The 20,932-nt window shown below is 37.6% G+C and overlaps 1 protein-coding gene across 5 annotated transcripts in view; it reads left to right on the top strand.

The window, feature by feature from the left end:
* Positions 1-20,932, top strand: part of LOC114663371 (cytoplasmic dynein 1 intermediate chain 1) — a 468,822-nt gene that overhangs the window by 194,700 nt on the left and 253,190 nt on the right. For all 5 annotated transcript variants that reach the window (XM_051935825.1, XM_051935823.1, XM_028817057.2 and 2 more), the window contains one exon: positions 10,867-10,956. In XM_051935825.1, the coding sequence (XP_051791785.1) occupies positions 10,867-10,956 (90 nt within the window). The remainder of the gene's footprint in view (positions 1-10,866; positions 10,957-20,932) is intronic.

Below are 20,932 nucleotides of genomic sequence, written 5' to 3'. Positions count from 1 at the left end.
GAAATTGCCCCTGGCAAAGCAGACAGAGGAACAGGTGCTCCTGTCTCCCCCCCAAAATTACTGGCCCACAATGAATAGATGGCTGTACTTTGGTTTGTGTTTGTTATGTGTGCTGTTATGCAAGGCTTGCTTTTTTAGTGACTACTGTATCTGTGAAAGCACTGACTTTACAAGCTTTGGAAAGGTAAAGAGAGTGTAACACAACAAATGTCATAAATTTAAAATGTGAGCCTAAAGGTTTAGTTACAGCTGCTCCAATATATATCTAATAACTAGAAGCATACAATGAGAATCATTCTCTAGGGAAAGCACAAATTCACATAACAGCCTTTTATTAATATACTGTATTTCTTGACTGGTTTAACAGCCGTTTTCTAGGTTATTCCAGGCCGGGTGTTTAAGCAAAAGGTTTTTCTGTCCAGATGCCCTTTTTCACATCAGCCTCCTTTATTTGCCTTCTATTGACACGTAAGAGGGACAGTGACCTTATTCTAACCTAAGTTCACAGGGGTCTATTAATGTAATGTATATAAAATCCATCCATTATCCAACCCGCTGAATCCGAACACAGGGTCACGGGGGTCTGCTGGAGCCAATCCCAGCCAACACAGGGCACAAGGCAATAACCAATCCCGGGCAGGGTGCCAACCCACCGCAGTGTATATAAAATAAATATGTGAAATGATTAACAATATGTACAGTGAAGAAATTTTTTACATCATCTAAGAATTACTTACTTTTACATGTATTAATTCTGCAAAAAAATCTACAAGTTTCCCAGCAGGAGGTACATAGAAAAATATAATTAGTGACAAGGAGAGAACATCTTTATCCGGGAATTTCTCTAGCTTGCTCTGGTAAACCTGAATAACTCAGTAAATAAGTGGTAATGTCTGATTGTATAAGCACTGGCTGATGATAGATTTAAAATGTAATATACAGGGACATTCTAAAGATTGTTGTAATCTCTTTAAAACTCTACTGATAATCCATCCACCTTTCTCATAAACCCATATATTCAAAGTTTTGGAGCTATAGTGGCAGCGTCAGAAGAAGCCAGGATCCATTATTGCATGGAGCAGCAGTCCTTTGCAGGCTACACTTATTGACACCAGGTTAGTTATTCTGAAGAGGATGTGGGGTGTTGACTACCTGCAGAGGAAAGAACACATGTACACAGAGAATGTGCAAACTGTGAACAGATCACATCCAGACGAGCATTCAAAGTCTTAGAGCTCTAAGTTAGGCAACAGTGTTTGAGCTAGTCCCATGGCCTTTTCTCTTTAGGCTTTTTTTAGTGTGAAACCTGATCACTCTGATTTTATTTTGTCCATTGTAGTGAGGTGTATTTCCTAAATAATACATTCAGTCTACAGTGTTAGTGAGCGAGAATCTTCGATATAAAGATGAGATCAATGCTTAGTTGCATCTGTGGCCTTTAGCTGTTCTTATAGGTATGGGTTTGAGAGGTCTTTTATAAATTTTGCTTTTGAATACAGATTCTGCTTTTGGGTTACTGCTCCTTTCTTTGCCATCTTGGTTCTCTCACCTTTGTTGGGTATTTTTCCCTTTCAACATACATTTCATTTTGTGCTTCTTTTCCTAGTGTTCAATTTTTCAGTTCTACTAGGGGGCTTAGCACCCTGCTCGATTCGCTTGCCAGCCACCCCTGCCTGAGCTATGCGCCAGCAACTTCACGTCTCTGCCGCTTGCATAAGTGGATTTCACTTTCACCAAACAACCAATCTTTTAATTCACGCGGATACGCCTCTTCATTGGGAAGAAACACTACTTTTCCCTGATGGCAAAATGAATTAGACGATCTACAAGTCTCCAACTCAAAGTTCGATCTCTTTTCGCTGTTATTTCACCGAGTAATAATTTCTGTTTGTAAGCACTATTATGATCTTTACTATCATTTTTTGAGACTTTCGAATTTAATACTTTCATTCTCTCTAACCTGCTCTGCATGTGTATCGCGTTAACATTTTTGAATTCTTGACGATGTTCTACTTTGTAATCTAATCTTTGCCTTTTATTTCTGGCCCCGGTCATGGTTGAATCTCTTGACACCAAGTCTCTTCTTGCGGGACGTGAAATTATTTCTATGAAAAAGTCACGTCTCAACCCAGGATTTTTTTATTATAATAGAGAGATGTCTTTGATTTGTATCCATTTACTCTTGTAATGTTTGCATTTTCAATGATGCTCTTAGTTACACTAATATGTTCCTCATTTTTTCAACTTTAACTCAAATTTCTAATTGTTGTCTTCAGTAAAATGGAGAATAATTGGTGTAAAGTTATTCTTAATTGAGGTGTATCTCAGTAATTGTGATTATTTGGACCTCTAAATGTAAAACAGTGCTAACTGCTGTGAAACCACACCATGCTGCCTTAACAAATATATTGTTGGGTCTTAATGTATAGTAAGCAATTTTTTGTAGATTTACATGAAGTAACATTGCTGGACCGTTTGCCTGCAGACTTCCACTTTTTAGTTCAGTAGTACAGAGCTGGCGCCAAGAATCAGTTTGTAGATGAGCAGCAAGCAGACTATTAGTTGTACTTCAGATTCTTTTAAGGCCATTCATATAAAAGCGTTATACAGTGGCAGTCTCGAAAGTCTTTTTAAGTGTCAGACACTCTGATCAGTCAGTAGCAAATCGAAGAGCTGCTTTTCAGCTGTCGTATGCCTTTTACTCAAGAGTGTTGCTCAGATGGTTGTCCTTGCTTCATTTTGTTTGTGCATACCATGTAATTAGAAAGACAATTCTTTATACTGTGACAAATAGACACACTCGATTTATCAAGAAAATGCTTTTTGTTTACTCTTTTCTTAATACTGGTAGTGTCGTACATTCAAGTAATACAATCACAACAAATGGCAATATTCAAATTAAGCCTTTGCCTTTTGTCCTGATACCAGGACTCATACAGCATTGGTTAATGGTGGCAGGCAAACTCAACCCCCCCCCCCCCCCCCCATTTAAACCTCAGTAAAACACTCTCGTTGCCAAAAGCATTAAACCAACATTAAACACAACTGTTTGAAACCCAACACAAAACAAATCATAATTAACAGTCTAATTTTAGGTGCAGCACCGCAGAGCCTCCTGGGACGTCCGTGCCGTCTGTTGCTACAATACAGTTGATTCTTAAAGTATTCAGACTCCTTCACTTTGTGCGGACTTTCTTCTGTTGTATATTTAATTTTAAATGGACATATTTGCCATTTTGTACTAACAATCTACACATAATAATCCATAATGACAAAATTAAAACGTGTTTTCAGAAAAGGCTGGAAATTCATTACAAATCAAAAACTGAACTCACTAATTCATGTAAGTATAAAGACACTTTGTCAGCAATTGCAACGTTGAGTCTTCTTGGGGATGTTTCTATGAACTTTGCACACCTTGGTTTGAGCAGTTTATCCCATTCTTCCTGGCAGATCCCCTGAAGCTTTAGGTCATTGTTATGCTGAAAGGTCAACCATCATGCTAGTCTGATGCCGCATGCACTCTAGAGGAGGTTTTCACCAAGGACCTCTGTTTCTTGTGCTGTATTTATTCTTCCCATAATTCTGACCAGTCTCTCTGTATATGCCACTGAAATGCACCTCATAGCATAATTCTGCCAACACCAGTCTTCACTGTAGGGATGGTATTACGCTGGTGATGAGCAGTGCCTGATCTTCGCCAGACAAGGTGTTTGAAAAGAGTGTAATTTTTATCTCATAAGACCAGAGAACTTTTTCCTCATGTTGTCAGAGTTCTTTAAGTGCTGCTTGGCAAACTTTAAGTGGGCAGGCATATGCCTTTTACTCAAAAGTGGTTGTCCTTCCAACAAATTCTCCCATCTGAGCAGAATACCTCTGAAACTCTGTTAGAGTGAACATTGGGTTATTGGTTACCTCCCTGACCAAGGTCATTCTTGCCCAGTTACAGAGAGATGGACAACTCTAGAAAGAGTCCCAGCACAGTTTTATCATTTACAGTGATGTGAAAAACTATTTGCCCCCTTCCTGATTTCTTATTCTTTTGCATGTTTGGCACACAAAATGTTTCTGATCATCAAACACATTTAACCATTAGTCAAATATAACACAAGTAAACACAAAATGCAGTTTGTAAATGGTGGTTTTTATTATTTAGGGAGAAAAAAAAATCCAAACCTACATGGCCCTGTGTGAAAAAGTAATTGCCCCCTGAACCTAATAACTGGTTGGGCCACCCTTAGCAGCAATAACTGCAATCAAGCGTTTGCGATAACTTGCAATGAGTCTTTTACAGCGCTCTGGAGGAATTTTGGCCCACTCATCTTTGCAAAATTGTTGTAATTCAGCTTTATTTAAGGGTTTTCTAGCATGAACCGCCTTTTTAAGGTCATGCCATAGCATCTCAATTGGATTCAGGTCAGGACTTTGACTAGGCCACTCCAAAGTCTTCATTTTGTTTTTCTTCAGCCATTCAGAGGTGGATTTGCTGGTGTGTTTTGGGTCATTGTCCTGTTGCAGCACCCAAGATCGCTTCAGCTTGAGTTGACGAACAGATGGCCGGACATTCTCCTTCAGGATTTTTTGGTAGACAGTAGAATTCATGGTTCCATCTATCACAGCAAGCCTTCCAGGTCCTGAAGCAGCAAAACAACCCCAGACCATCACACTACCACCACCATATTTTACTGTTGGTATGATGTTCTTTTTCTGAAATGCTGTGTTCCTTTTACGCCAGATGTAACGGGACATTTGCCTTCCAAAAAGTTCAACTTTTGTCTCATCAGTCCACAAGGTATTTTCCCAAAAGTCTTGGCAATCATTGAGATGTTTCTTAGCAAAATTGAGACGAGCCCTAATGTTCTTTTTGCTTAACAGTGGTTTGCGTCTTGGAAATCTGCCATGCAGGCCGTTTTTGCCCAGTCTCTTTCTTATGGTGGAGTCGTGAACACTGACCTTAATTGAGGCAAGTGAGGCCTGCAGTTCTTTAGACGTTGTCCTGGGGTCTTTTGTGACCTCTCGGATGAGTCGTCTCTGCGGTCTTGGGGTAATTTTGGTCGGCCGGCCACTCCTGGGAAGGTTCACCACTGTTCCATGTTTTTGCCATTTGTGGATAATGGCTCTCACTGTGGTTCGCTGGAGTCCCAAAGCTTTAGAAATGGCTTTATAACCTTTACCAGACTGATAGATCTCAATTACTTCTGTTCTCATTTGTTCCTGAATTTCTTTGGATCTTGGCATGATGTCTAGCTTTTGAGGTGCTTTTGGTCTACTTCTCTGTGTCAGGCAGCTCCTATTTAAGTGATTTCTTGATTGAAACAGGTGTGGCAGTAATCAGGCCTGGGGGTGGCTACGGAAATTGAACTCAGGTATGATACACCACAGTTAGGTTATTTTTTAACAAGGGGGCAATTACTTTTTCACACAGGGCCATGTAGGTTTGGATTTTTTTTCTCCCTAAATAATAAAAACCACCATTTACAAACTGCATTTTGTGTTTACTTGTGTTATATTTGACTAATGGTTAAATGTGTTTGATGATCAGAAACATTGTGTGTGACAAACATGCAAAAGAATAAGAAATCAGGAAGGGGGCAAATAGTTTTTCACACCACTGTAGGTCTACAGTGAATTCCTTGAACTTCACGGCTTGGTTTACATTTTGACATGTAGTGTATATGGTGGGACCTTATATACTCAGGTGTGGGCCTTTCTAAATGTTGTCCAATCATATCAGTTTGCCACAGGTGTACACAAATTAAGTTCTGCACACATTTCATGGATAATTAAATAAAATAGGATGCAGCTGACCACAATTTGGAGTGTCATAGCAAATGTTCTGAACAGTTATATGAATGAGAGATTTGTTTTTAATTTTTATTTTTAATAAATCAGCAAACCTTTGTTAAAACATGTTTTCACTTTGTCATTATGGATTATTGAGCATAGATTGATGTGCAAAAACAACAAATTTATCCATTAAAAATTAAATCTACAACACAATGAAGTGTGCAGAAAGTGAAGGGGTCTGAACACTTTATGGTTTCACTCTATGTGTTGACAGGTGTTCAATAGAAACTCTGTGGATTATGGAGTATGCATTTGCAGTGACCCGACCCAACTGCCTTGATGATGCTAATGTAAAAGGATGCTGGGAGTAAAAAAACGAAAATACTAAAAAAAAATGAAAAAAAAAAAAAAAAAATGGCAGTTTGTGCCTGCCAGCTGGCTGTGTAACTTAGTCTTAAGGTTTCAGCTCCGATTTGACCTCAGTGCTCTGCTGCAGTGCCTGTTATGGAGGAAAACCAGAACAACGTTCATTTATATAGCATGTTTTCGTACAAATGCTGTAGCTCAAAGTGCCTTACAAGATGAAAAACGAAAAAATATAAAAATAAAATTAGGCAATACTAATTAACAGAGAATTAAGTAAGGTCCGATGTCCAGGGAGGACAGGGAGGTACCAAGTATAAAAATACTCAATTTATGTCAGATGCCAATTAATGATTGCATCTTTTATCTAGTGAGGACTCGGACTCTTTGAACAATAGTAATGATTTCTTATCTAGGGTCATATTGGACAACTTTGTTCTGATGAGGGTTGCTGGAAATTAATAATAATAGTAATAATTGTATATTATTGTATTTAATAATATATATTATTATAATTAATAATGTTATATATACATCAACATACATATTAATTAATTATTATTAACCAGACATAAACATTGCAGCATAGAACAGTTTTGACAAGAACACACCATTCAGTCCAACAAGCTCATCTAGATTCTCCACGTTTTTTAGTTTTGAGGGTCTCTATGGTTCTACTGTCTACTACATTACTCAGTAATTTATTCCATGTACCTATGATTCTTTATGTGAAAAAAAATACATAATTTCTAACGTGTGTAAAATTTGTCCCTAACAATTTCCCAACTGTGTCTCTGTGTTCTTTTTATAGAATTTATTATAAAGTAACAGCACTCTACTTATTTCCCTTATAACTTTATATACTTCAATCACTACATCTTTCAATCTTACCCTATAGCTCATACATCCTTCTCTTACCACTCTCGTCTTGATTTTCTTTACCACTCTTAATTCTTTTTTGTAATATGGAGGCCAAAACTGTACACAGTACTCCAAGTAAGGCCTCACTACTGTGTAATATAATCTTCTTTAACTTGTACCTTTATCAGTTTTCTACATAACTTTACATTCGTTTAGCCTTCTTGATTGCACCTGTACACTGCTTGGATACAGACAGTGACAAGTCCACTATGACTACCAGGTCCTTCACATCAGGTGTACTTTCAAGTTTCAGAGTTAACATTTTGTATTCAAACCTAACATTTTTAAATCCTATGTGTAACACCTTACATTTACTTATATTAAACTTCATCTGCCACAAATCTGTCCACATCCTCATTTTGTTCAGGTCTCTCTGTAATGGTTCTGTTAATATCAAACAGCATTCTAACATTAACTTAATAATGTAAGCTCTACAGTTTTTATATTCTTAGGTAATGTGCTAAAATTCATTTAGTTAACAGGCTCACTGGAAAATAACAGTAGATTTAGTAACGACTTTAAAGCTTAAAATTGTTATGCAAATAGATGGCATACATCATTCTCATAACTTAATATATTAGGAGTTGAACCTGAGATTCCTGAGTGTCCATGTTTCAACCCTCATGCCTTTTCTTTTTCCATGTAGAGTTTGCACATCCTCCCTATGTCTCTTTGAATTTTACTTTATGTACTCCATTTATCTTCCTGAACCCCTAAATACATGGTGTCCCAAAAATGTAAAAATTCAATTCTCTGCTCAGGATCATCTTCATTGAGCGTGTGGACTGATGTTAGAATAAAACTTTTCCAATGGGTGTGCTTCAAAATGCAATGGATGCTTGATTTTAAAATACCTATCTCACGAGCCACTTGCCAAACAGATTTTCTAGGAGATCAGAGGAAAGTGTGTATATATTTTTTGGGAAATATATATGTGCATGTTAGGTTGTTCACTCTAAATTAGCTCCATGTGAGCATGGGTGTATGCATGTAATTTGAATTAAGGTTTATTAAGATTGACATGATTGTATGGAATGTTTTTTTGTTCAAATAAAATCAATAAAATTTTAAAAAGTCAATTTTAATTAGTTGATTATTTACTAACTAGTCATTTAGCCCGTTACAATAACGGGCGCTAGAACAGTAGTGCATAAACATTAGTAGGAACAGTCTATATTAAATGGCAAGGGACTTTGACCTCATTCTTTTTGTTGGTCGTATTTTTCTTTCTTTCAGCCTTTCTTTTGTTGATGTTTACTTGCTGAGCTGACCGTTCTTCGTGGGCTGCCGCCGTGTACTGTGTGTCTTTAATTTTCTGTGACAGTAATACTGTCTTGTACGGCTCTATTCAATAAGGGCGTGCACTAAAAGGCGAGCTTCAAAAGGGCGACCTCAATTGAGTGCGGTGAATAAAGGCGTTCGTAGATAATCTAGTTCAAATGGCTCTGGAATATGTGAAGAGCAACAAAGGTGCAGATCTTTATTTACGCGCGCCTTTATTCGCTGCGCCCAATTGAGGTCGCCCTTTTGAGGCTCGCCTTTTTGTGCGCGCCCTTATTGAAGGATACCGTCTTGTACGTCCGCTGGCTTGTACGTCCGTAATATACCTTTAATTTTCTCTGGCAGTAATACAGGCATGCTCGTCGGTAATATGCCTTTAATCTCCTCTGACAGTAATACTGGCTTGTATGTGGCTGTAATATGCGTCACTGTATTGTGTACCTTTAATTTACTCTCTCAGTAATACTGGTTTGTATTTCCGTAAAACGCCTCTAACTTTCTCTGACAGTAATATCGCGCATCACACCGTGCCCCGCGCATGCGCACTTCACCAGAAGACACCCACACATGGACACCTGGACGCAAACAAGGATTTTATATATATAGATGGTGCAAAATGTGGTCAGGCTCATAAGCCTTGATATTTCAATCCCAATATTTTGCACTTTTTTGATGTCTTGAATGAGTATAGAGTAATCGCTTCATTGGGGTCTTCACTCACCCTGCTTCATCGGTGTTTTGTTGATAGGCCCACAGCTCCTCTGTAAGGCTCAACAGCGCCATCTGCCATCACAGGTGCACTCCCCTCTGCTTTTGCCCCTTGCTTGTCATTTTGCAGCCCAGTAGGGATCCTTTCTCTTCAGCCAAATCCAGTTGCTGCTTCATTCAGTAGCTCCTGAAAGTGACTTCACAGCCTGTCAGAAGGCCTGCCCTTGTACTCCCATCTGCTTCAAAAGCCTCATTGATGACATGGCTAAAAACACTCTACAGCATACCTCTACGGGGAGTACCTAGGTAAGCCAGCTGCATTGTTCTGCCTCAGCTGCTATGTCTGCACACCTAAGAATTTTGCGTTCATATGCCTCATTAACTGCTGACTCTCATGGCACCACTAACTCCACAATGAGTAAGGACGTCTGTGAGGTTGACCACAAGATGAGCTCTGGCCTAATACTAGATGTAATAATTTATGCCGGAAAAATTAGCTTCTGATTTAGATCAACTTGGATCTCCTAGTGCCAGGCAGTCTCCAGATCCTTTCTTGTAGACAGTTTCACTGGAGGTTATCCTGCTGTTACAAATGGAATGGTGTTTGGGAATCTGGTGATTGGGTGGAGGCAGGGCATTGGTGGTAGATCTCTTTTCTTCCAGGGTAATCACCAGTTGTAGAACCTGGTTATGCCTCCATGTGTAGCAACATTGGGACAGACTGGTTTTACAGCCAGTGAGGATGTGCTTTAACTTTGTTGTGGTTTGGCAGAAAGAACATGATGGATCTTCTCCAACCCATAGATGTATGTTCATGGGTATTGGAAGAACATCATAGTTGGCTCTCTGCCTCCTTTTGCTGCCAATACTCAGCAACCAACAGCTGTCTAATCTGTACAGATGCTGCCCTATGTCATGGGGGTTGACTTGTCCCAAACCCAAACCCACCTCTTATTTGTTGCACCTGTCCCACAATGTCTCTATGGCTAAGAGCAGATATAGCTAGCTGTACAGCATCAGATGGAGTCCACTTCCTCCCTGTTGCCTGTTTAGGGGCAGCCATTCATATTGTAGCAACTTGAGACTCTGTTAGAGTCATGTCTAGCCTTAATTTGGAGCATCTGCACTCTTTGATAAGGCTTGAGACAGGTAGCTCCAGTGCATCATGTCTATATACAGTAAGTCGATGCTGTTAAGGCCCCACAGTAGGCCTAACCACTTCTTGATAAATGAATTGACTATCCTCTCTAGCTTCTCAATTTTGGAAATGAGGATCTTGTAGACCATTAGAGGCCACATCAGATTCAACACCACAGTTTCAGTTTGCCAAGAAGCAAGGTCTTGTCTATAATAGCAAGGCATTTGATGTTTTTTTCCCTAAGATGGTCACTCTGCTGTGAATCTTTGAGACTTGTGTTGTACCACAAGTATTAGAGGGAAATCACATTAAATAGCCCAACATGTTAAATGCAAATAGAATGGTAACTGTTTGGCTTACAATAATTGACTTTTATGTTGTAAAAGTATACTATACATTAATCATTTTTTTAAAGTGACCCATTTTAGCAGTTTTTTGGGGTTTTTTTTTTCTTCAAATTTCATTTTTTAAAGCATATTGGAATTCTGTTGATTTATTTTAGTCCTGTTGGCATAAAAACTTTGAGGGAATTTTGTTCTTCTTATTATTGCTTATTGAATATTCATTTGCCTTTGTAACTCAGGGATCTACTGAAATTTAAGATTGCTTTTCCATGATCAGGTAAAGGTTCCACTGAGATAAAAAAAAATGTTCTTCTTTATTTGCAGAAGATGAAGACGATGAAGAGATCACTGAACCAAAACCACTTCCAGAATCTGAGCAGGAAAATGAAAAGCAAGAGCAGGAGACCAAGGAAGGTACTGACATTAAAAGAGTAAAAGCACACAATTCTGAATGTTTCTGGCAGAACACCCTGAAAACCTTCCACCTCTAGATGATTATCTAAAGGTCAATGTCAGATTAAAAAATGCTGCATATTTAAAGAACAATTGTCAGCCAGACTGTTTGGCTACTGCAGTTTGGTATTCGCCTTTGGTTTAAGGCAATTTGATTTATGGAATTTAGTACCACGGTAGTTAAGTGGGGTGTTCAGACATTCCACATTAAAAAGGAATGTCTTGCATAACAATTCCAATGTAAGTGTTCTGATTTGTTGAAAATGTCTATTTTTCTCCATTTAGACATGGTGGATGAGTTGTGAGAATGCTGTGAAGACTATAAGTTAACATTCAAGCATTCACTACACTTGCTAAATTGGAGAATCGGTGTTGGTGTCTCTTAGGCAACCCCAAGAGATAGCAGCTGTTGGAAGAAAGTATTAGGCAGACATTTTACAAATAATGAAAAAAACGGAGGACAGGATCTACTTGATGTATCATGCTTACAGTTAATCTGGGATTATACTGTAGATGGTGGCACCCCAAACCATAATGTCCATTGTCCTAGTGGTGTGTCCTCAGAAAGTTTTATTAGGATTTCTGTGGCATCTTCAATGGATGGATTTCATAATTATTTGTTTGAGATAGGATAAAACTCTAAAAATGAAATAAAGCTAGACATTAATTTGGACATAACACTGGTAAGGCAGCAATGACAGATATTGTAACTAGGAATTTATGGCATTTTCTACATTTTGTAGATGATGGGATGTATTACCAAAGATGCTATTATAGTGTCATCATGCACTATAAGTTCTTCAGGGTTGTTGCTCTTGGTCTCTTTATCATTTTTTCTAACTGGACATAAGTAGCATCCAGGAGCTGTTGCTGCAAGCCCAATGTCATTGTCATATCCTTATGGCCAACATGCTTTACATTACTACTACAGAAGTGTTGTTGTGTTTCTTTCACAGTTTGCCAGTTAAATTATTTGTCTTGCTTAAATGAGTGGATGACAAATGCACAAATTATAACTTAACTAGACAACATTAGAAGAAAAATATGAATACACACAGGATACCAGTATAAAACACTGCCTAGTTAATCAAACAAGTTAAATGAGGTAGTAGTAGCAGCGACTGTAGCAGTGGCCTTAACAGTAGCAGTAGTTGGGAGTATTGTCACCTCTACAGAGTACAGTGAAACTCCAACCAACACATTGCCACTCTCCTGCCCATCTATATATATAAAAATGGAATGGGTGGGTCGTCGGGTGGGCCTTTTTTTCATTCCGTCGTTTTTTCGACGTTTTGAAAATGTAGAATGATTATTTGATTTTTTTGTTTTTATTTGATCGTGTCTATGTAGCCGCCGTCGTAATAAAGTATCGCTAAAATCGTCATTTATCGTTATTTATTTTTGACGTATAACGTCGCCGTCATCGAGGTCAGTGATACCAGTGCAAAAAATCTGCTTACGGTTGAAAGACACGCCCTACTCACTGGACAGTTAAAAACACCAATCAAACTAACGATGACATCAAGTATTACCCAATCAAAAGTAGGAAAGGAGGCATCTTCATAAAATGCGTGTGGGATGATTTGCATGAGACGCTGCTTTAAAAAAAAAATGATAAAAAAAATACGGGATAAATCCCGTCCAGTATTGATTCAAAACGGGACGCGCAATTTCATTCTCAAACGCGGCACGATTCCGTATTTTAAAGGACAGGTGGCAACCCTACAGTGCCAGGTAACCACCCATACAATCACATTGTGATTCAGACTAGGAATGCAATGAATGTAATTACCCCGATCTACATACAAGGCGAAAGTCTTGCAACATTCAAAGATGATGGTTTGGGATAAGTACACCATACAACATAAAAGAGCTTATGAAGCCTTGAACCGAAAAAAGCAACATCTCAGAGATCGTAAAAAAAAAAATAGGAGCTAATGTCGTTTTACTCGCTGTAGATTTTAGTCAAACATTACCAGTTATTTCACGAGGGAGACCAGCACATCAACTCAACGCGTGTTTAAAATCCATGCTTCTCCCACGCTCGGTTATATGTCGCGTGTTCTCGGGTAGGTGCACCAAAAAATGTATACATTTAAGCATGTAATGGGCAAACAAAAAATGAGGTATACCCGAAGGCACAGCAGTAGTACTTAATGTAACTTTACTTCTTAAATGTTAATGTTTTACTGTTTAATAATTTATACGCTTCTTATATGTTGTTCAAATTCTTTTATCAAAATACCACTGACAGCGCAATGCACGATAACATCGAATGAATACACCATACACATCCGCCCACGGCTGCCCTGCTGTGCGCAGATAGGACTTGATTGTACAATAAAATAAAATAAAGATAAAAAGACTAAAACAATCATCACCCATAAAGCGGATAGTAGACGTGACGTACTATATGTGTACCACATTTCAAGTGTATAGGTGCAACAGTTTGCGAGCTACAGGTCATTTAAAATCCTGGACAGACACACAAATTGCCACGGTAGCAAATTACAGAAGAAGATTTTACTGTTTAATAATTTATATTTATATGAAATGTGCTTCTTATATATTACTTCATATTCTCATATGATAATGATGTTAATTTTTATATTGATTTCTGTGTTATTAAAACTGCATGTATGTGTGTATATGTATACGAGCTGTATATACCCGGCGTTGCCCGGGGCAGAAGTAACCTAATCGGTCAAACACTTACATATATACCAAAGTAAACCTAATCGGTCAAACAGTTACATATATAAAAAAAGCGAACCTAATCGGATAAACAGCTTCATATATACAGAAGCGAACCTAATCGGACAAACAGCTAATCTATATACATAAGCAAACCTAATTGGTCAAACAGTTACATAAATACAAAAGCAAACCTAATCGATGAAACAGCTTCATATATACAGAAGCGAACCTAATTGGTCAAACAGTTATGCATGTGCAGAATGATTTTACAAAGATTATGCGTGTTAACAATCATTAAAAAGAAAAGATTGAGGAACTGTTCTTCTATATGTGATAAAGCTGGATGAAGCTGACTTGACGAAGACGTAGGTGGCATAGATTGGTTTTTCTAAAACAGAAGAAAAAAATGAGTATCTATTATTATTTTAAATTAGAATGAAAATGAGAACCTTGATTAGAGATAGATTATCTGTATTAAAATATGTGCATGAATAAACTTTTGCTAACTCTCTAGCAAAAGTTTATTCATACAAATTGGCATGGGATGGCTTTGTGAAAAAGTAAAAATTAGATAAAAATAAATTGAGAATGCGTACTTCGATTTGACTGAGATTATCTATAATGATCAAAAAAAAGTTTACTATGTTTTTTTTTCCATACGGGAAGGATGTAAAACCTTACATAGGCACCCTTCAGCCTGTACTGAAGGGTAGTGTCAGATTCTTACTGACTAAAAAACACCCTTTTTATTCCACAGCTACCCCAAAAACCACTATTAGGCATTACTTCGGGGTGGCAGTAGTTTAGTTATGAAACAGCTGGGTCCTGAAAAAAATCTGTCTTATTAGTGGCTTCATCACATATAGAAGAAGAGTTCCTCAATCTTTTCTTTTTAATGATTGTTAACACGCATAATGTTTGTAAAATCATTCTGCACATGCATAACTGTTTGACCAATTAGGTTCGCTTCTGTATATATGAAGCTGTTTCATCGATTAGGTTTGCTTTTGTATTTATGTAACTGTTTGACCAATTAGGTTTGCTTATGTATATAGATTAGCTGTTTGTCCGATTAGGTTCGCTTCTGTATATATGAAGCTGTTTCATCGATTAGGTTTGCTTTTGTATTTATGTAACTGTTTGACCAATTAGGTTTGCTTATGTATATAGATTAGCTGTTTGTCCGATTAGGTTCGCTTCTGTATATATGAAGCTGTTTATCCGATTAGGTTCGCTTTTTTTCTATATGTAACTGTTTGACCGATTAGGTTTACTTTGGTATATATGTAAGTGTTTGACCGATTAGGTTACTTCTGCCCCGGGCAACGCCGGGTATATACAGCTCGTGGTAAATAAAACTGTATCAAAACACAGAAATTCTCGTGTGACTTATTTATAAGGTTTATTTGTTTATAATCTTACAAAGTATATTGCATATATCAGACACCTTGAAATAAGAAGAAATCAATATTTGAAGCTGACATGTCACAATGTTTAAACATCTACCTATAGCACATACACATGATGCATGGTTCCATTTTTTGTTTGTTAGTGCTGCACTGTATACATAATAGGCTAAAGAGGATTAAAATATGAAATCTTTAAAAAACAGTTCTTAGATGTCAATAATTTTGCTAAAATGAGATTGTAAATTTGCCAAATATCAATCAATCGACATTCTTTGTCTTATCATTTGTTTCCATTATGTGTCAGAGCTGATTACAGCTTGTCACTTGACCTTTTAGAAAACATCAAAGAAGAATGAGAGCCAGTTCTTTGTATACAACAAGCAGAAAATGACTTCCCTGGCGGAATACAGCTTTGTCAGATCTTTCTTGTAAGTGGGCTATGGCCTTGCAGACTTGAACTTGGCCCTGTAAAAAATACTTTGATCAGCTTTTTGTCTTTCTTATAAGGCTTCTAAAAGAAGGCAGTACATATCTGAAAATAGAGATCAAAGTGTAGGCCAGCTACAAGTTGGGAGAAATGTGACCAAAATTGCATTAAATTCTCACTTAGGGGAGCAGAATGAGGAAAAGGGACCTGCATGCGATTTTTTTAGATAATATGTAACACCATTTAGCTCTTTGTTTCTTCAGGTAATGACATGCATCTTGATTAAATATTGTGATTTTTATGAGAATATTAAGTGCCTTAGCTTTCAATGAAGTAAAAAGGAAATAACACACAATATAGTAAGTTTCTGTTCTAAAGAGATCTAAACAAAGACATGTCTTTAACTCTGGTCCTATTGGTTTGGAAAATGAATTATTTTGCCTCTGAATTTTTCAAGAAGTCATAGTGATGTAAATAGTATATGTTTGTTGATCCGATTATGGTGGCTTGTTAGAGTTGCAGTTCTTTATTTAATTAAATCCACATTTGTTAAATAATGGTACAGTTTTAATAATTAATGATTCAGAGCATTTGAGTCCTGGTTTATACTGAAAGGCCTGTATGAAGTTTGGATGTCATTACTTGGGTTTTGCCACCATATTCCAAACTGAAGTTGACCGAGAATATATGAAGTACTCTATCAAGCCAAGGCTTTCCTGCTTCTTTGTGCTCATTGCTGCCATGTTGAATTAATAAAGTAAAACCAGAAAAAAGCAGAAGACATTTTTAGGATGGTACACTACTGCTAAAATGTGAAGATGTTATGACATCAGCATAGATTTTATTTGTCTGTTTACTAGCTGTGCTTCCCAGCATTGCCCAGGTTTTATTTTAACGAACCATTGTAAATTTTACTTGATGCGTGTCTGATTAAACAACAGCAGTTTGACCAGAGATGTCTGGCTACAAAACATAAACTCAAAGGGAACTGCAGCCATTTGAAATTGAGGAGATCAATTGACTAGATGAGTGGAATCCATGTTATACATACAAATTCTCCTTTATGACATAACAATATGATCATTGCCACTCATTCTGCCTCTAAGCCTCCATGGTCGGACTGTAATTTACCTTTAGAAATTAGCTTTAAACTTTGACATTGTGCTAATAATTGACACCAAAAACCTAACTGTATCAGATTTACTAAGCCTGGCCTGCCTCAACACCACTTAGCCTTTCTTGTAAGTAGGACTATTTCAGAGTTATCCAACAATTTTCATTAAAATAAGTATATCATTTTTTGAGGAATGCAGGAATTAGTTTACAAACAAAACACCAAATCAGTGTTATTCATGTAGATACAGCTGGGTTTTTCCGCTTTTCCAGGACATTATTTTAAAAGTCTGCAGTAAATGTAAATTAGTAAAAATGAATGTGTTTTGACTAAATACAATCAGTGATTCCTGTTTGTTATAAATTTGACTAAACTCAGAGACATGACTATTAGTTAAAAAAGTACACCTTGAGATGCAAAACAGAAAGAACACTGGGCAGGTTGTAATGGTGGTTTGATGGTGACGATCGGCAGTAATTAGGGAAAAACGTTAATGTCATGGGCTGGAATCAAACCCAGACTCCCTGCTTGACAGATAGCTCTGCTAACTCTTACACCACAACCTCAACATGCAGGCTGGTATTTTTTGGTTGGTAGACCACACTGTTGTATTTCATGCCACTTATTCTTATCCTGACTTATGGTGAGAGGTTCCATTATTCCAAATCTTAAGTCTGTGGCTTGAACGGCAAAACTGTGAATAATAAACAAATAAACAAACACAGATTGTGCTTTAGAGATATTGAGATTTTTAAAGCCTACTTCAGAAAAACAAAGTTGCTATATACTGTTGTTTCGATTGCTAGGCTGCTGAGTAACACTCATCTGCTATATGAACACCAGGCACATAGATCAGGTTTTGCTTCAGTGTTCCTACACAACCCATTTAATGGGATTTCATTGTTTTTGGTTTACAAAATTGACTTGGATAACCTTTGGAAATATAATTAACCAGGTCATACCTCAACAACAATTACAACCTTCCTTCTCCCAGTCCTGGGTTTAAGTTGAATAACATGTACACACACTTAAAACTGAAAGTGATTCCTTCCACCCTATCTGTATAAAGTACTGTATATATATGAAATGTTTACAATTTGAAATTCTTTCCAACATAGTATGAAACTCTTCTGAATCGCCACCTCTATAGACATTTTGGAAGTTAATTGAATACACCAATTATTTGGCTCATAGTTACTATTATACAGGGTGTTATATTTTATCCAAAATATACTTTTTGTTTCATGTGCTTTGACCTTTTGATATAACCATTAATGAAGTGTTTTGTATAATTGTTGCTGGATCTCTGCAAGTTATTCGTTAAGTTGGAAGAAAACAAGATAAGGAGTCCGTAGAAAATAATGTGCTTAAGATGGGCAGTTTTTGTTATTAATGCTTTGGTTTATGTTTACGTTTCATTTATAATTGATTTTCAGATTTGTAGGACAAATTACTTTGAAAAGTGCTTTACAAAATGTTACCTTTGTTACTATAGACTGTAACGTTTGTGACAAATAATTCAGTATGCATATTTAATCATTGCTGTGGTTATACGGTAAAAACCAATAACAGGACCACCCAAATCAGAACTTGGTTCTAAATCCACTTCCCATTTCTATCGAGTGTTTCTTTTTTATTCGTTCCCCTTATTGTAGTTAAAGACCTTGTCTCTCCTATTACTGAGTGAAGCTCATTTCTTCAAATGATAATAAAAACATACCAACAATTTTAATAATGTAAGCTGGACAAATAGCCCGGAACATGACACTAGTTTGTTAGAGTCACTCACACTGTACCAATTTTCATATAATCAAAACTGTTAAGCATATTTTTGAAGATAAGGGAAGGAAAATTGAAGTACAGAAGAAAAATCCAAACAGAGGTGGGTTGCTTCCTTTGTTATGACCAGTGTAGCAGAGAGGAGTTCTAGTGTCCATCAACCATGAACCAAACAATAAGAGTTAGAATATGAATGGTTGGGTCACCAAGGAAAGTGAATTATACTTAAAGAATTATTACAATTAGTAACTGACAAGCATATAAACAATAGTGTCACTTGTTTGTAGCAGTAGTTGCTGAAATGAAACTTCTTTATCTGTTTACTAGTTTTTAAAATAATTACACGTTTTATAAGAGTATTTATTTTTGTATATCAATGCAACTCTTCAATTCAAGTGAAAATTGTTGGGGTTTCAAAGAAGTCTTTATTGGCATGCTTGTGTGGAAAGCATATCCCCGGACACAGACAGACAGACACCAGAATGTCCAAAACACACTTCTTTATTCTCCTTTACAGCACCACAATGCCTTCATCCACCAACTCTCTTCCTTTCTCTCTTTCTGTTCTTCTTCTTTTTACCTCCACTCCCCTCCTCACAAGCTCCGTCTCCTTCCTCCCAACTCCGGCTCATCTACTGGAGGGAGGTGGCCCCTTTTATACTGACCTGGATGAGCTCCAGGTGCTCCCCCTGACGACACTTCCTGGTGTGGCGGAAGTGTCAAGAGAGCCCCTGAAAGCACTCCGGGTGCCCCTGGGAATTCTTCCGGCAGCACTTCCTTGTAGGGATGAGCGTCCCAGCTCCGGTCCAGTGGCCCATAAGCAGACCTGGGTGGCTGCCCCCTTGTGGCCCAGGGGAGGTATCGTCCCTCTCGGGGACCATCCAGGCGTTCCGGCTGGGTAGGGTCCCCAGCCATCTGGGACACTACCCCATCACCAGGGGTCTCATATATAAACGGTGCGTACGCACAGAAATGTTGCGTACAAATGTTTCCAAGCTCAAAATGCGATGTATAAAACCTAAACTTGGTGTAAAGCCACGCAGTTTTCCATGGTACCTCATGCCCTGGCGTACGCAATTTCTCCGCTTGGTTTTGCAGACTGGCGGCACCCAGCGTCAAAGCAGTGCTACTATTCCTGTGTGGTCACCCCTTCTTTCTTAGATCCACATTCCTGATGCGGCTTTATAAATACACTGAAACTAACCGCATATTGTTTATTAGTGTAATGCATCTGATTGTAATTAACCTGCAACAATGTAATGGTCCAGGGAATAGCCATAGTATTCCAAATACCATAACTGCTTTAGCGTTGTTACTCTCAATACATCTTCTTCTTCTTTCAGCTGCTCCCATTAAGGGTTGCCACAGCAGATCATCTTTTTCCATATTACTCTCGCTGCACCACTCGGAGTATTTATATCACTGTATCTGAGTGGGGAATCACAGCAGCAGCTGATCGGAAAGAGAATTATCAGTATACAGCATGAAGAGACTTTCTTGTACGAACTTCATGGTTTAGAAAAAGTTTCATCCCAAGAACTATAAACGCACTAAATCAGTCCATCAAGTGCCCCTTGTAGAACTGTTTGGACTTAAAAGTACAATCACCTCACTGTAAACTTGGGATACAGTTATAATATTGCACAACCTGCGCCACTTTATAAAGCGCGTATTTACATATGATGACGATATAATTTTTAAGATGAAATGCAGCAAAATATGTTGATTATATTTTACAGATAAAACTTTAACTTCATTTAAATAATCTGTATTATTAATAATTAAACATGTGAGGACACGGTGCCACAGCGCTAGCTAGTTCAGGGATTGTTCCTGCATTGCGTTGTATTCTTGCTCGTGCTGACGCGACACTGGAAGGATAGACGGATATAATAATTAAACATGTACTACGAAGATATTTCAATGTTCCTAAAAAGTTTTGAAGAATCGACGTTCTAAGTTTACAGATGGCTTCACGTCTATTACAGAGCTGATTGTGTGGCGATTGGGTATTTGGTGAAAGAAAAGTAAGGAAAGCAATTGGAGGTTAGTACGTTTGAAAGAGACAGTACTGCTGCAATAAATTATTTCATCGAAGGTCGCGCATGGCGCAGCAAGCCTCTTGCGTGAGACATGAACAAGCACTGCGCCACCGTGTTCCCATGTTTAATAACATGCTTTAACTCCTATCATAATGAAAAAGATATCACGTATACATCTCAGTATTTTAATTATTCAGAGAGCTGTAATATTATGAATGTAATGGATTCTGTGTCCTGTCGAAGAAAAAGAAAGCCTGTTTAAGAAGCAGGTAGTGATTCACACACATAGAAGATCAAATACAGAACAAACCATTTAATGTGCTACTTTAGTTATAATGGGATTTGAGAAACTAGTAAATTAAACGATTTTAAGATGAAGTTTATGATGTTCTACTTTAATGGCAAAATAAACTACGTGATTAAAGTGGAAATTTCAAGATTAAAGTTGACATTTCGTGCTTTTTTCCCA

This window comes from Erpetoichthys calabaricus, chromosome 13 (genome assembly GCF_900747795.2).
Source record: "Erpetoichthys calabaricus chromosome 13, fErpCal1.3, whole genome shotgun sequence".
NCBI lineage: Eukaryota > Metazoa > Chordata > Cladistia > Polypteriformes > Polypteridae > Erpetoichthys > Erpetoichthys calabaricus.
The sequence above is the reverse complement of the archived record's forward strand: the minus strand, read 5'-3'. Positions and strand labels throughout refer to the sequence as shown.